At 40.0% G+C, this 15,650-nt stretch overlaps 1 protein-coding gene across 1 annotated transcript in view; it reads right to left on the reverse strand.

Annotated features, from left to right (window-relative positions):
- PREX1 (phosphatidylinositol-3,4,5-trisphosphate dependent Rac exchange factor 1) overlaps positions 1 to 15,650 on the reverse strand; it is a 204,638-nt gene that overhangs the window by 26,637 nt on the left and 162,351 nt on the right. The window contains exons 17-21 of the mRNA XM_012539711.3: positions 15,109 to 15,201; positions 11,673 to 11,821; positions 9,147 to 9,232; positions 8,385 to 8,521; positions 2,088 to 2,229 (exon numbers count right to left, since the gene is read on the reverse strand). Of these exons, the coding sequence (XP_012395165.2) occupies positions 2,088 to 2,229; positions 8,385 to 8,521; positions 9,147 to 9,232; positions 11,673 to 11,821; positions 15,109 to 15,201 (607 nt within the window). The remainder of the gene's footprint in view (positions 1 to 2,087; positions 2,230 to 8,384; positions 8,522 to 9,146; positions 9,233 to 11,672; positions 11,822 to 15,108; positions 15,202 to 15,650) is intronic.

The following is a 15,650-nucleotide window of genomic DNA, read 5'->3' on the forward strand; positions in this document are numbered from 1 at the left end:
GAGGAACAGAGCATGATCCCAGACAGGACACCCCAGCAGGATGGCCTACCACGGCTCGGCCCCTGAGCACCAAGGCCGGACTTCGGGGAGCGGCCTTGGGGAGCAGCCTTCAGGGATTGGACTTCAGGAGCAGACTCTGGGGATTGGGTTTCAGGGAGTGATCTTTGGGGACTGGGCTTCAGGAGTGGCCTTTGGGGAGCAGCTTAGAGGATTGGGCTTCAGGAGCAGGCTTCAGGGAGCGGCCTTTGGGGTTTGGGCTTCGAGAGCAGGCTTTGAGGAGTGGCCTTTGGGGAGCAGCCACTCGGCCTCCAGGGATTGGGCTTCGGGGAGCGGTCTTTGGGGATTGGGTTTCAGGGAGTGACCTTTGGGGACTGGGCTTCAGAAGCGGCCTTTGGGGAGCAAGTTTTGGGGATTAAGTTTTGGGGATTGGGCTTCGGGGAGCAAACACCGCCTCCACAGAGCTATACTGATGCCTGCAGGCACAAGCACTGACACGTGTCAAATGGAGCCCAGCTGTCCTGGCACAGCTCGCCCAGCACCCGCCCCCCTTTCCCCTAAACCTCTCCTCTTCCTGTCCCTGAGGCTCAGCGGGTGACATGGAGCGGAGGGTGTAGATGGCTCCTGCCAGAGATGACGTCAGAACTTCCTTCTCCACTGAGCAAAGCATTTAGGGTTAGTCCATTTGAATAAAGCAGGGAAGAATTATAAACAAAAGGAAGAGCCTCACAGCCAGGAAAAATGGATTTTGGAGACTTGAAGTTAGGAAGATGGGTTTGAACCTAATCTGGGTGATCCAGTCCAAGTCTCAACCGCCCCAGCTTTTTATAAATGATTTTCCTTATTTGTAAAAGGACAATAGGTGTGCTGTGAGGCAGCATTTTTTGAACACAATCAATAAAGAAATGGGAGCTAATTAATGCTGGTTTAAACACTTATAAGCTGGCTAACCTGGTCCAAGTCTCAACCACCCCAGCCTTTTATAAATGATTTTTTTCATCTATAAAAGGACAATATGTTTGTTGTGAGGCAGCATTTTGTGCACATTCAACAAAGAAATGTGAGTTCATCATTGCTTTTGATTGAATGTAAACCCAATCCTCAAAAAATGATTTCAGATCATCCACTCAACCAGGTTCCTCCTTTGAAGCTCTAAGCCAGTGGTTCTCAAAGTATGGTCTAGAGAATCCTGGGGATCTCTGAAACCCTTTTAGAGGGTCTACAAATTCAAAAATAGTTTTTATTTCCAATATGGTAAATGTCTATAAATATAACCCAAATAAGCAAAAACTCTTTGGAGAGATTCTCAATAATTTTTAATAGGATAAAGATACTGAAAACAAAAGTTTGAGAACCACTGCTCTAAGCAATCAATCTCTAAACAGTGACCATTCTGTTAATATTGGCTACTTCCTCCACAAAGCAGCAGGAAAGGGGGTCAGTATGATTCTCATTCCAGTCCCACTCTTTATGACCCCAGTTGGAGTTTTCCTGGCAAAGACAATGGAGTGGCTGGCCATTTCCACCCCTGGCTCACTTTACAGATGAGGAAACAGAGACAAACAAGGTTAAGTGACCTGTCCGGCTAGCAAGGAAGATGAGTCTTGCTAACTCTGGGCCAAGCATTCTCTATCCACTGTCCAATCTGGCTCTAACCCCCATCGTTGAAAAACAATAATTGAACCATAGTAACGGGAAGGAATGGGCGTCAAGATGCCAGACTTCAAAATTTAAGTGCTCTCTGACTCTCTGTGGCTCAGTTTTTCCCTCTATACAATGAGAAGGCTAGGAATTGGGTATTCTCTAAATTCTAAATCCTATGATATTCTTCCTTCACTGGTTCTCCCTAGATACAAAGTTTGACAGAGGGTTTCCTGGAGCTACATGTTTCTACCTCTAGTCCCAACCCCCCCACTCCAAAAGTGAACAAAAAGCACAGACATTCATATTGGGCAAGGGTCTGTGAGAAGTCATCCTTCTCAGGGAAACTGTCACAAGGTCTCTTTCCAACCTCTCCCTTCCTGAATAGGAACTTGAATTTAGGCTTACAAGTCACTACCTCCCCCCATCAAACCAGTCCCTGCCACTACCTTCATCATCTTGGCGTCCGCCCAGGGGTCCATGTTCCCCAGCCTCATCGAGGCTGCCATTGAGGTAGCCGCCAGGACCCCAGTGCTGGGCCCGAGCCTCTTCAGCATCTTCATGAGTGCGATAGATCCACTGGTACAAACCCTTGGGGGAGGAAAAAAACAACATGAAGAAGCAAGTATCCAAGGCTAGGGAAGCCAAGAGAAGAGCCTGCTCTTCCTAAAAGTGCAGCAGTAAAGACAAGATGAGAACTACCTCCAGCCATGATCCCCAAATATTTTCACTCTGGCTCTTCTCTCAGCAGCATCAGGAATATTATTCTTAATCCACTCCCACCTCCATCCCCCAAAGGGAACACTCTATGCCCAGCAGGTAGAATTTTCATCAGAGGCCTCAAGCACCAACTACAGGGCACTGAATTTTCCTCAGTCTCAGTTTCCTCATCTATAGATGAAGAAAGTACCTTTCATACCTAGCTCACAGAATTATAGCAAAAATTAAATGAGATAATATATTAAAATGCTTGGTATACTTTAAAGCACTAAAAATGTCCCCAAAAATTCCTTTTCTATAATAGTCTCAAAACATTCCAATATCTATTAGTTCCATAAAATCTTACAACAATTTGAAGAAGACAGGAAACCAGAGATTATGATCTATCTCTAGTTTTCTCTAATTGGGGGGGGGGGGGAATCAGAATACGATAGCTGAGTGGCTTACCCAAGAACTCTAAAAACTAGGAAGCAGTGTGGTACAGTAGAAATTTATATGTCATCTTTGACAACGTCCAACTCTTTGTGACCCTATTTGGGATTTTCTTGGCAAATTAGTGATTTGCCATTTCCTTTTCCAGCTTAATTTACAGATGAGGAAACTGAGGCATATGGGATTCAGTGATTTAATATGCTACTACATATTTGAGGCTGGATTTTAACTCAAGGCCTTCCCAACACAATGTATTAGGTACTATGCTTCATAACTAACACTCATTTGAGTTGCTATTATTATCCTCATTATACAGATGAGAAAACTGAGGCAAATGGGTTAAATGACTGCCTAAGGTGACCAAATTTCAACTCAGGTTTTCCTAACTACAGGTCTGTTCCACCTAGCTGCAGTGCTTATTCCTAACTAGAAGACTTATAGTCAAATCCCCTCTCTTATTACCTATAAAATTTTGCCAAAGTCACAATTTCTCTGGGTTTTAGTATCTACACATAAAACAAGAAGGCTCTGAGGCAGCTAGGTGGCACAGAGAGTAAAATACCAGCCCTGGAGTCAGAAAGATTTCAAATCTGACTTTGGACCAGCTGTGTGACCTTGGGGAATAACTATTTGCCTCCAGCTCATTTTATGAATGAGGAAATTCTTCACTGCACCACCTAGCTGCCCACTGCAAACTATATAAATGTTAGCTATTATCTATAAAGAGAAATGTTTGGATTGTTCCCAAGATCCTTTCTAGCTCTATACACTGAATTAAAGGTAGTGGTTAGAGTGCCTTCCCTTGAAGGATCACTTCAGACATTAACTTTGTGACACTGAAAAAATCATTTTTATCTCTCTCAGACGATATATGTGAGTGATATGAATGAGCAAGTCACTTATATCTCTCTCAGACTATAATTGTGAGTGATATAAATGAACAAGTCACTTATATCTCTCTCAGACAATATATGTGAGTGATATAAACCAAGAAGTTATTTATATCTCTCTCAGTTAAGGAAATTAACTGTAAAATGGGAATAATAATAGCACCTACCTTGCAAGGTTATTGTGAGTATAAAATAGTATTTATAAATGCTTTGCAAACTATAAAAGCTGACTTATTACTAAATCTATCATCGGTTTTCAAAAACACTCCAAATGCCCAACCCAAGGCTTTTTCTACTGTCTAGACTTCCCCACCTTTGAGAAAGACTGACTCATACTTAAGAGTAAGGCAAAACAGTGAAAAGGATCAAGAGAATCAGGTCTAATCCTGTAATCTAGTGGTAACTACTTACTTATATAGCCTGAGCAAGTCACTCCTTATTGCGCTATTGTTATTCTGAAATTCTACTCAAATCATTATCCACTGATAAACTTTAAGGTCCATGAGGATAGAATCTACCTCCCTGTGCCCACCTCCATTACTGAACATAGTGCTCTATAAACTATTGTTTATGAAGATTTATTAAGATAATAAAATCTAGTTGGGTCATTATTATTATTACTACTTGATCTCTCCATATCTTGGTTTCTTTACCTAGAAAATGGGCTAATGCCTACATACATCTGCCTTGATTGAAGTGAGGATCACATGAAAAAGAATGAAGACAAGGACAGAGACAGGAAGATGAAAAAAGTGAAGTGGGGGTTCTGCTCCAGGGCTCCCTCTCCCATTCGGATCAATTCCTGCTCAACCCTTCATTGGCAGATGGCCAGAGGAAGCTGTGTATCAAGGTAGGGAGGTGATAGAGGAAATTAGGAAGAATTGGGAACAGATTTTGCTCCACTTTGCTCATGGAGAAGACAAAGAAATTGATAAAAACGAAGAGGAGAACAAGGAAGAGGAGCAGGAAATCTGGGAAGGGGAGCTTTACAGCAGGTGATGAGTCTCTTGACATTCCCAGGATTTAGGGTTCACAAGGGTGGAGGAACATTACCCTTGGCTCAGTCGAAGCTCTCAGAGAAGCTGCTACCCCAAATTCTGGCTAGAAGAGAGAGGGTTAGATGGAAGCTGTATTGGGTCTAGATGGGCCCAGATTTCCCTACACAGCAAGGCTCCCTATCCTAATCCAAGCACGAGTGCACCTGATTCTACAATATGTAAGGGCAAAGGGCTTTCCGGCTCTACATAAGGACTACTAAACTATAATTCAAACAGAAACAGGATGCTGGCCTGTACTTGCCCATTCCCTCCTTACCTTGCCTCAGATATCTGGATCCATAATAATACCACCTGGAGGCGAATGGTTCTCTTTCCAAGATTACTGACTCTGGGAAGGGCCCAAGGATCTAAAATCTCCCATCTTACCATTTTATTACTAGGCCTTCAAGGTCTTAATAAGGATGATAATGAGCTAGTGTGCCACTTGTCTTGGTTAACAAGAACATTAAATAGCCTAATTTATCCTAATTTAAAGGAGATAGTAGGAATTTCAGCCAGGTGGTAGGGAAAAAATGGTTCATTTTTGTTTTTACCTAATAAAACATATGATATAAATTCTCATTAGAAGAAATTTTAAGAGACAGAATGAGGTAATAAACAATGTTAGTCTGAGTATGGAGACCTATCCAAGTGGGAACCTATCGGAGCATCCATTTCCTGACCTGCAAAATGATGACAAAACAACTAAGAGCACTGTTTGCAAAAAGTGCTTTTTAGAATTTTAATGCCATAGAAATGTCATTATTACTTTTATCTGGACAGAAAGCATACTGAAGAAGGTCTGAAGGTTGCCCTTGACATCAGGCAGTGCCGTCTCCAGTCTCTGTACCTGGCTCACAGCTGTAGCATTGAGCAGAATCTAGAAGGCTCCCCACTTATGGTGATAGTCCCAGGGAAATCCTCCTCCATCCCTGATAAGTTTGTACCACATGAGCAATCATCTCCTTCTAACTCTAACCCTGCCTGGCAGTCTATATCTAACTACATGGCACTGAGGAAAATGACATTTGGACTGAAAGGACAGAACAAAAATGGCAGAGAGTTGAAACTCAAAATGAGTAGGGAGAAAATAAGTGTTCCCAGATGCCCTCAGTAAGTTCCAAGTCACCAGGCCAAGATATCCTAACGTAGTTTAAAAAAAAAAAAAACTGGCAGGTATAATTACGCTGCACTCATTGTCAGGAATTTTCAAAAGATCATGAAGAATAGGAGAGGTGTCACAAGACAAGAAAATGGCAAATGCTATTCCAACTCTGAAAAGAGGGAAGAAAAAAGCATCTGAGAACTCGAAGTCAGGGAGCTTAATGACAATTGTGAGCAAAATTATTAGAAAGAAAAATAATGAACATTTGGGAAAGAAATCACTGATCAAAAAGAGCCAGGATAGCCTCAGTAAGAACTATACATGCCATACCAATTGTATTATTTCCTTTTTTGATATGTTTGTTTAACTGGTTATTAGGAGAACTCAAGAAATTAAACAGAGGTAGTTAGGTGCAGCTATAATCCAATAATCTATGCAGGGTTTCTTATATTTTTTTTCCTTGAGACCTTTTTTCAACAAGAAATTTTTACCTGATCCCATTTATATCGGTATATAAAGTAGGTATACAAATCAAATATTTACTGATAATAAATCATAATTTCACAATAATCATGTTCAGTTATGAGACCTCATATGGGGTTAGGATTCTATAGATTAAATTAAATTAAATTTTTAAAAATAGATTAAATAGGGCTAGTAATGGATAAAGTACCCAATATGAAATCAGGAAAACTCATATTCCTGAGTTGAAATCTAGCCTCAGACACTTCCTAGTTATAAGTAAATCCTGTAGAGTTAATTTAAGGAGTTTATAGTCATTAGTTTGGGGCAGTGAAGTGGTATACTGTGTAGATCCTGGGCCTGGAGTCAGGACTCTTCCTGAGTTCAAATCTGAACTCAGACAGTTGTGTGACCCTGGACAAGTCACCTTGGTTGCCTTAGTTTCCTCATCTGTAAAATTAACTGGAGAAAGGAAACCACTCTTGTATCTCTACCAAGAAAACCCTAAATGTGTGCCAAGATTTAAGATACAACTGAACAGCAAGAATAGAGCTAATGATAGCACCTACCTCTAAGGTTCTTGTAAGGACAAAATAAAAAAGTGCTTTGCAAACTTTTGACTTGAAATCTGTTAACTATTCTTATTCATTCATTCAAACTATTCTAGTATCTTTGCCAGGAAAACTCCAAATTCAGGTCACGAAAATGATTGAGTGGCAAAGAGATTATATATCCACCTTTTAGCAAGACATTTAATAAAGTTTTATGATATTCCTGTTGAAAAGCTGAAGAGATAATCATACAGTTAACTGAATTCAAAACTATTCTGACCCCAAAAAAATCATTTAATACTTTGATGTGACATTGGGAAGAATGGAGTATCCCTGGCTTTGGAATGTCTTTATCAATAATTTTAACAACATGCAGAAGAACCAAAGCTACAAGCTGGATGATTGTCAGAAAATCTTGACCAACTAAAAAATGGTGAAGATTCTGATGAAATGTAATTTAATAAGGACAAATCTGAAGTCTTTGCATCCAAGAAATCAGTTCCACAATATACAAGAAAGAAGACACGGGGCTAGACAGTAGTTTGCCTAAAAGACCTGACCCTTTATCGGATTTCAAGCTCCACGAAGTAAAAGTATGTACAGTCAAAACTCAATGCAATTGTCTGCAATTGCAAAGGTTCCCAGTAAAGAGACAGATCTGCTCTGCTCTGCTCTGACCAGACATCAATGGAGAGTAGTGTTCATTTGGGGCATCGCATTTTAGAAAAGATTAAGCTGAAAAGTGTTAAAAAGATTGTAACCAAGACAGTAGTAGCCCTTAGATTCATGGCTAGTAAATCAGCTACAGGAATTAAGGTTATCTAGTCTAGAAAAAAGAGGTTGGGGAGGAGACAAGGAACAGGTAATTAAATTTATTCTGTTTGGCTGCAAGTCCCATAACTAGGAACAAGCCTGCAAAGAGACAAATTCAGACCTGATAACAAGGGAGGAAGAAAGTCCTACTGAGATGTAGGTGTAAGTGGAATAGGCTACTTCTGGAGTGAGGCTATTTCTGCCTCCTTAGAGGTCTTAAAGCAAAGTCTGGATGGCCACTGATCTCAAATACAGCATAAGGAATTCTTTTTCAGATGGGGATTGGACTTGAAGTCCCTTTCAACTCTGAAATTCTGTGAAAAGTCTGTGGAATTGGAAACAGACCTAGGAGACACAGATATTTGAGCACAAAAGCATCAGCTAAGGGTATGAAATTTTCAATTTGGGAGCATCAGGTTGAGGAGGACAAATGGTCAGCTCCCTGATTGATCAAATGTATGTGATTCTGGCTTCCTACTCTTGAGCTTCCCTTCTGTGAAGTTCTGGCTGGCAGCTTTCATCCTATCTTGGCCCTTGGATATCAGTGTGCCTCTGGCAGGATGGTACAAACCAAGTCTGGCTCTGCATTAAATGCTTACTCCTTTTCCAGCTTGGAGTCTGACTCTGATTTTCCTACAGAATAGGAGAACAGGTCAGCTGCTGCCCCAGGCATTATAGGACCCGAGGGAAGGCGGTACCCCCTAAGACCTAGCATCCTTAAGGTTCACTCACTCACCAGTGCCTCCTGTTGCCGGCTTCGGTAGGCCAGGAAGTGGTCCAACACCTCTGTAAAGCTTTCATTCGTCACGTTGTTCCCATTGACTTTCAAAATGCACTGGCCAGCATTCAGTCCTACAGCGGCTGCCTCTGAGCCTGCAAGAGAGAGGAGTGGGTAAGGGGAGAAGGCAGAACAGGTACCCAGGGAAAAAAGACTAAGGGGGCCAGCTAGAAGGATGAGAGATCCCAACAAGGATCACAGGGTTAAACTAGAAAGGAGGTAATCTAAGTTGAAATCTCTCATTTAAAAAAAAATCCAGATAGATTTCACCCCAGGTCTTCTAACCATAATTCCTTTCTTCAGTCTAGAAAATATGGAAAATCAAGAAAGTTTCTAAAAATAGAAAATGGAATCTAAACGATGTAAACCCTAAGGGAGAGAGAGGACAAAGAGAGAGGTGGGAGAAAGGAACAAGCATTTCTCAAGTGTCTCCTATGTATCAAGGACTATGCTAAATACTTTACAAATACTTCATCTAATCTTCATAATAACCCCATGAGGCAGGAGCTACTACTGTTATCCCCATGTTACAATGGAACCTGAGGCAGATATTGATTATAGGACACAGCTAACTTTGATTCTATCAGCACCCAGCTGACTCCAAAGGAGGAAGATGTTGGGCAAAGGTAGTCCCTTAAGTGCCCCCCACACCTGGCTGCTGGCCACCAATACTACCTCCATGTAAGGTAAACTCAGGCTCCCCACCCCTCCCTGGCTCACCTCTGCCCACAGCATGGACATATGGTGGGGAAGCTCCGCGAATCTGGAAGCACAGGGTTTCAGGATGATCAGGGACTTTAATGATTCTGAGAAAGAGCAGGAGAAAAAAATGGAGTCATTAACCACAGGAATAAGTTACCCAACCAACACCTATAGCCAAACCTCAAAGATACTTTGCCTCTTTTGGGGGCCTTTGAACCTGGCCCTGGTTTAAGAATTTACATTAATCCATAATAATCTAACTATGTGATGTAATCTTTCCTACTAGACTGGAAACTCAACTCAGAACAGCATCACCCTTAGAAGAAAGTACCTAATAGATAAGCAATAAATATAAACGCCAAATTAACCAAATTCATTTTTGCTACCTTCTGCTCTATGCAAGGAGAAGCAGCTCAGAGGAAAAAAGCTTACAGATCAACTCATTCAACACCCACCCCCTCCACATACACAAACACACACACAAAGAAACTGAGGTCCAGAGTGTGGAATTATATTTCAGGGCAGTGGCATCCTGGGACCAGCTTTCAGATGGCTATATTTTCAGGAGTTTTGCAAGCCAACTATTAAACATGACCATTATAAAAATTAAATTATATAAACTTAAAATTAAATATATTAGAAATAAAGATACTAAATATTAACAACTCATTACTTCCTAATTATTGTACAACATTTTCTCTATGTTGTCATGATTGCTTATATCTATGGTATCTGTAAGACAGCTTATAGAGTGTCATGCATTTTTTCCTACCTCCCCAATTTAAAAGTGTCACTTTGATAGCTTGAAATCTACTATGGGGAGTAGAATGTCTAGACCAGAAGTGAGAAAATTATTGCCCCAGAGTGAAACAGCAGCAGTTGCCTGTTTCTATACAGCCCAAGGGCTAAGAATGGTTTTTCCATTTTTAAATGCAATAAAATTTTATTTTAAAATGTAAAAACCATTCTTAGCCCAGCAGCAATGTGCCAACCTCTGGTCTAGACTTAAGAAAGTGATGGAGAAGAAGTTAATAATACTGATAAATAAACCTTAAAGCAGTTCCATTACATTGTAAATACTACAAAAATATTTTTTTGGAAATAGTCTTCCAGTAACTGAAATCTATTATCCAATAAAGAAGTTTCTCACATCACTGAAAATCCATAGGTTGGCTACAAAGATATAAGAGTACAACAAAAATCAACAATAGAATTTTATTAGACTCAATCAGTTATGTGGAATTTACCAAATTATTTGCAAATTATGGACTACACATCCTTTGTATCAGTAAACTTTATATAATACATAACTATATTTTTTTCCAAGAAGCTGGTTGTTAAGCATTTACAAGCACACTATTGTCCTGAATTCACAAATAGTACAAGTGGGAAAGAAGGAGCAATCTTAACCATCTTAATCTTAATCCATCTCCAGCCTATGCCCTAGGAAGGATTTCAGAACAATGATTTTAATGTCCTAGAAGCTCTGGCATATATATTTCCGTGCATGTGTGAGAGAGACAGAGGCAAAGAGACAGACAGACAGACAGACAGGAGAGAGAGAGAGAGAGAGAGAGAGAGAGAGAGAGAGAGAGAGAGAGAATGGGAGAGGGAGAGAGAGAAAGAGAGAGAGGAACAGACAGACAAAGACAAAGAGAGAGAGACAGGCAGAAAGAAACAAAGAAAAAGATAGAAAGACAGAGAGACTGAAAGAGAGAGAGAGAGAGAATGGGAGAAGGAGAGAGAGAGAGAATGGGAGAGGAAGAGAGAAAGAGAGAGAGAGAGAGAGAGAGAGAGAGAGAGAGAGAGAGAGAGGAAGAGACAGACAAAGACAAAGAGAGAGACAGAGGCAGAAAGAAACAAAGAAAGAGACAGAAAGACAGAGAGACTAAAAGAGACAGAGAGAAAAGACAGAAAAAAGACAGAGAGACAGACATAGAGAGACAGGGACAGAGATAAGCAGAGAAAGAGATAAAAGAGAGAAAGAGAGACAGAAAAACAGAGAGAGATACAGAGACAGAGAGAGAAACAGAGAGAAAGAGAAAAAGATAGAAAGACAGAGAGAGACAGAGACAGAGAGAGAGAGACACAAAGAAAAAGACAGACAGATAAATCTGTGAAAGAATGTATGCATGTACATGTGGTGGGTGAACTTTAAGAAGCTACAGGAGACTTCAGATGATCCCCTGAGCAACTATTTTATTTTAAAAATTGAAGAGAGGCACAGAGAGGGAAAGTAATCTGTCCCAAGTCAATTAAAGGCAAAGCTAAGACTTCTGGAAATCCCACCTGGTGTCCATTTCCATTAATCTGCAATAGCAAGTACATTGACCAGATGCAGTTTACTGAGGCAGAAAGGTGAGAAATATTTAGTCAAGTGACTTTCTTTTCTAAAATGTATTATACTGTTATGCTCTTGTGCTCCACTACATTATATGTGTGTGACATTACATTATGTCACATGATATGATATCATCACCACCCCCATACCCCAGATCTCTGAGCTTCATCACCATGGCAGCCAGCATCCCCCAGAGCACTTACTCTTTGGCCTTGCTGGCTACAAGGAGGCGTAGGGGCCGACGAGAACAGAACGACTGGTTGAGGATGGCCTCCACCTCTGAGAAAGGTCGGAGAAACACAAGGTCCTCATTGATGGAATAGATCTTCCTCCCAACCTGCAGGCCAGCCATCTGGGGAGAACAGACACAGGGAGTTACAACCCGAAGACTATTTGATACTCCCAGGGCACTTAATGATGAAAAACGGCAATTATCGCTCAGATTTCTGCTATGTTTTAAGCACTTGCTCCACAACCACCCTGTGACAGAGGTAGTATTTTCTCCATCTCACAACTGGGAAAACCAAGGGTCAGAGAAAAGAACTCTTTCCCAAATAAACAACAGAGCTAACATTTGAATCCATTTCTTCTCATTCTATATTCTGTGCTCCATTACCCTATGCTGCTGCTGCTTTGATCTTCACAGGTTAATGAGGTCAGAAGTAAGATCCCAGAACACCCAGAGCGGGTCTTTTATTTTGCAGAAGAGAAAACTGAGATTATGGGAAAAAGAAGGGATGGGACCGAGATCACAAAAGTAGTGAGCAACAGAGCCATGGTCAGATTCACTTCTCTCCACCACATGATGTCCACTTTGAACCTCACAAAAACGCTTTTAGAATAGACAGATGAATTACCTGACTTGCCCAGAGTCCTAGGAATGTGGGAAAAAGACCTGGAGTATCTGATTTAACATCTAGTATCCTTTAACATCGGACTAGGCTGGAGGGGATAGGCTAAAAAGAGTACCAGTAACTGGGCGCTCCCTGAGAGGCATCGGCCAAAGGAACAGTCAGGGACGAAGCAGTGATGGCCAAGGTGATCTACTTCCGCAATACAGCCTACTTGGTTAGCAAATTTGCAATCCCAGCTTTCTCCAAGAAAGTAGCAGAAAGTGTTTCCCAGAAGCCCAGTTCAAGTGATCTGATTCAGAGCTTGCTCAGAATATAGGGAAAACAAAAGGTCAAGAAATGGTGGAAAAAAAAAACTGGAGAATAAGGAAGTAGCAGTACAAGATTGCAAACTATACCACATAGTGGTCAACACTAAAATAATATGTTACAGATTACTGCTGGGAAACTGGAAAGCAGTTTGGCAGAAATTAGGTTTAAGCAAGATTTTACACCTCATGGAACAATAAACTCCATGGATTCATGACATAGATGCAAAAGGTTATATCCTAATCAGACTGGGAACAAGAAAATTGCTACCGTGGTCAGGCAAAGAGTTGACAAAATAAGGGACAGAGTTGATAGGAGATAAAATAAACATTTTAATGGCATCAAATTGAAAAGAGAGAATGGCATAGAAAGAATTGTCCTCAAAGCTGAGCCTGCCCTGACATGTAAACTGTATGAACTTAGGAAAATTGCTTTATATCTCTGTGCCACAGGGCAGATATTAAACAGGCTAAAAATATAGCATGAAGCAGATTAATATGTGGAATGTAAGAGTCCATTTCTAATTTGAGAATTAGACACAATTGCAAAAAGGGAATTCTTTGCAAAAAAGGTATCATCCCTGTACTGAAAGTTCTAAGAGTTGTTTATATAAAAGAACAATCACAGGTCCAGACTTTATCATTACCCTAAAACTGATGTTTTTTATTTTTTCAAAATTTCATAAATCCAAAATTAGAAATTCAATTTTTTTGCAGATCTTCCTGATTAAATTCTATGATATATAGGGATGTGATTCAAATATATAAGAAGAGGCATTCCCTGAAATATAAATCATCAAACTATATAACCCAAGTAGTTTATTAAAGGAAACTACACAATCCTATAAAAGTGTATAATACTGATATAACATAATGCAACATATCACATGATATAAATATACCTATATACATAAATCTTATAAAAATGCTCCAAATTATTAATAAAAGAAGCAAATTAAAACACTTTTGAGATTTCATCTATCACATTGGCAAACATAAAAATGGAATTATTGAAGGGAACTGTTAAAAGGAAGGTAGAAGGACAGGCATACTAATGCACCCTTCGTGGAGCTGTGAACCAATCCAGTCATTTCTGTGGTCCATGGCCATAGGAAACAAAGTGGCACCAAATCATACATACTGTTCAACCCAGCAATACTCTGAGATAGAGAGCAAAAGAAAAAACAGACCTCTAAGAATTTATGAGCTTTTTGTTGAAACAAAATCTGGAAATTAAGGAAGTCTCCACCAAATTGAAGATGAATGGTTGAACAAATTATAGTATATAAATTTAATGGCATATTATATCACATAAGAAAATGAGGAAAAGAACAGATTTTTGAAGAAACTCAGAAAGAATTTTATTAATCAGTGAAGAATAAAATGAGCAAAACCAGGGGGTAAAAACATATAATGACTACAACATGGTAAGGGAAAACAAAAACTTGAGAATTCTGAGGAATGTAATTACAAACTACAATTCTACAGAATCAAAGAATGAAACATACTTCTGAATGAAAGGTACAGAATCCAAAAATTTTACTTTTTTTTCCCTGGATACATTTGGCTTAACTTTGCTTACAAGAGAAGATTTTGGGAGAAGAAGAGAAAGGAAATTTGTAGCTGGGGGGGGGGGGGAGAGGGGTGGTTCACCCTAGAGATGGCAATGCCAAAAATGACTGCAAATGAAGCTTTTTTGGGGGGAAGGAGGGAGAGAAGCAATTGGGGTTAAGTGACTTGCCCAGTGTCACACAACCAGGTCTGAGACCAGATTTGAATTCAGGCCCTCCTAACTTCAGGGCTGGTGCTCTATCCACTGTCCACCTAGATGCCCTGAAGCATTTTTTAGAATGCACAGAAGGAAGTTCTTGGGGAGGTACAAGCAGGACTATTTTGGACTATATGCCTTCTGAGAAATCTTATACAATTTCTGAGGTTTGGGGATTCAGTGATTCTGTGCCCATTTATCTTCATAACTAAAATCTATTTACATATCTAAAAGTCAAATCTATTAAAACAGTCTTCTGAGGTAAAGAATGAGTGGCTGTCATGTCTTCACTCTACAGATAAGAAAACCAAAGCTCAAAAATACAGCCAATCAGCCAATCATCTGCAACTCTCCCATTACCTCCCATCATCACAAAAATGTAAGAGGCAACCTGTGGACATTGAATATGGATTGAGGAGGCTTAATTTCAACTCCTTTTTATAATACTTGCAAACTACGTTAAGTCTTTTCCATGGAACTCAGTTTCTTTCTGTTTAAATGAGATCAGAATACCTCTTAAGACGCCTTCCATCTTTATGACCTTATGATTCCATGAAAGGATCACTAATGAGTCAGTGACAGAGCTGACAGTGTTCTTTCCATTACTCTACACAGTCTTCCCCTTTTCCTTTTATGATCACATTGGAAGTTGTTTTCCTTGGCTCATTACTGGAGTGAGCAAGTTCTTTGCACCCACCCTGGAATATCTCACCTCAGCCAATGAACCTCGCTGGACCGACTTCACCATGATCACTTTGTTCTTTTCTTCTATGTCAAAGCCGTAATCATCCTCTTGAGGTAATATCTGGGAAGTAAAAAAAAGCAGTCAAATTAACAAGGTGATTAATTTATCACTGGCCCTGACACCACAACACCCAGGAAGCATCTCCTAAGCCCAAGGATCTGAGAAAAGAAACCAGAGCAGTCACTGTCTTAGATCATCTTTTTGGTGATATCATGTTTCTCTCTTGCTCAAAAAGCCTTCAGAGACTTTCTTTTACTTCTAAGATGAAATTCAGACTAGTATTGAAAATGCTCTTCAATCTGGTTCCAACTTACTTTTTATTTCTTACTAAATTTATTATTTATTCCATTTCATTTTTATTTTTCATATTTAAATACAGACTAATATTGAAAGTCCTCTCCAATCTGGCTCCAACCTAGTTTTATTTCATAATAAACCACTCCTTCCATGCTACTAACTGTTCCCAAAACTCTCAAAATATTTCTGTGGTCCATTTCCCCATAACAGGA

The sequence above is a fragment of the Sarcophilus harrisii genome, chromosome 2 (assembly GCF_902635505.1).
Source record: "Sarcophilus harrisii chromosome 2, mSarHar1.11, whole genome shotgun sequence".
In the NCBI taxonomy this organism is placed as follows: domain Eukaryota; kingdom Metazoa; phylum Chordata; class Mammalia; order Dasyuromorphia; family Dasyuridae; genus Sarcophilus; species Sarcophilus harrisii.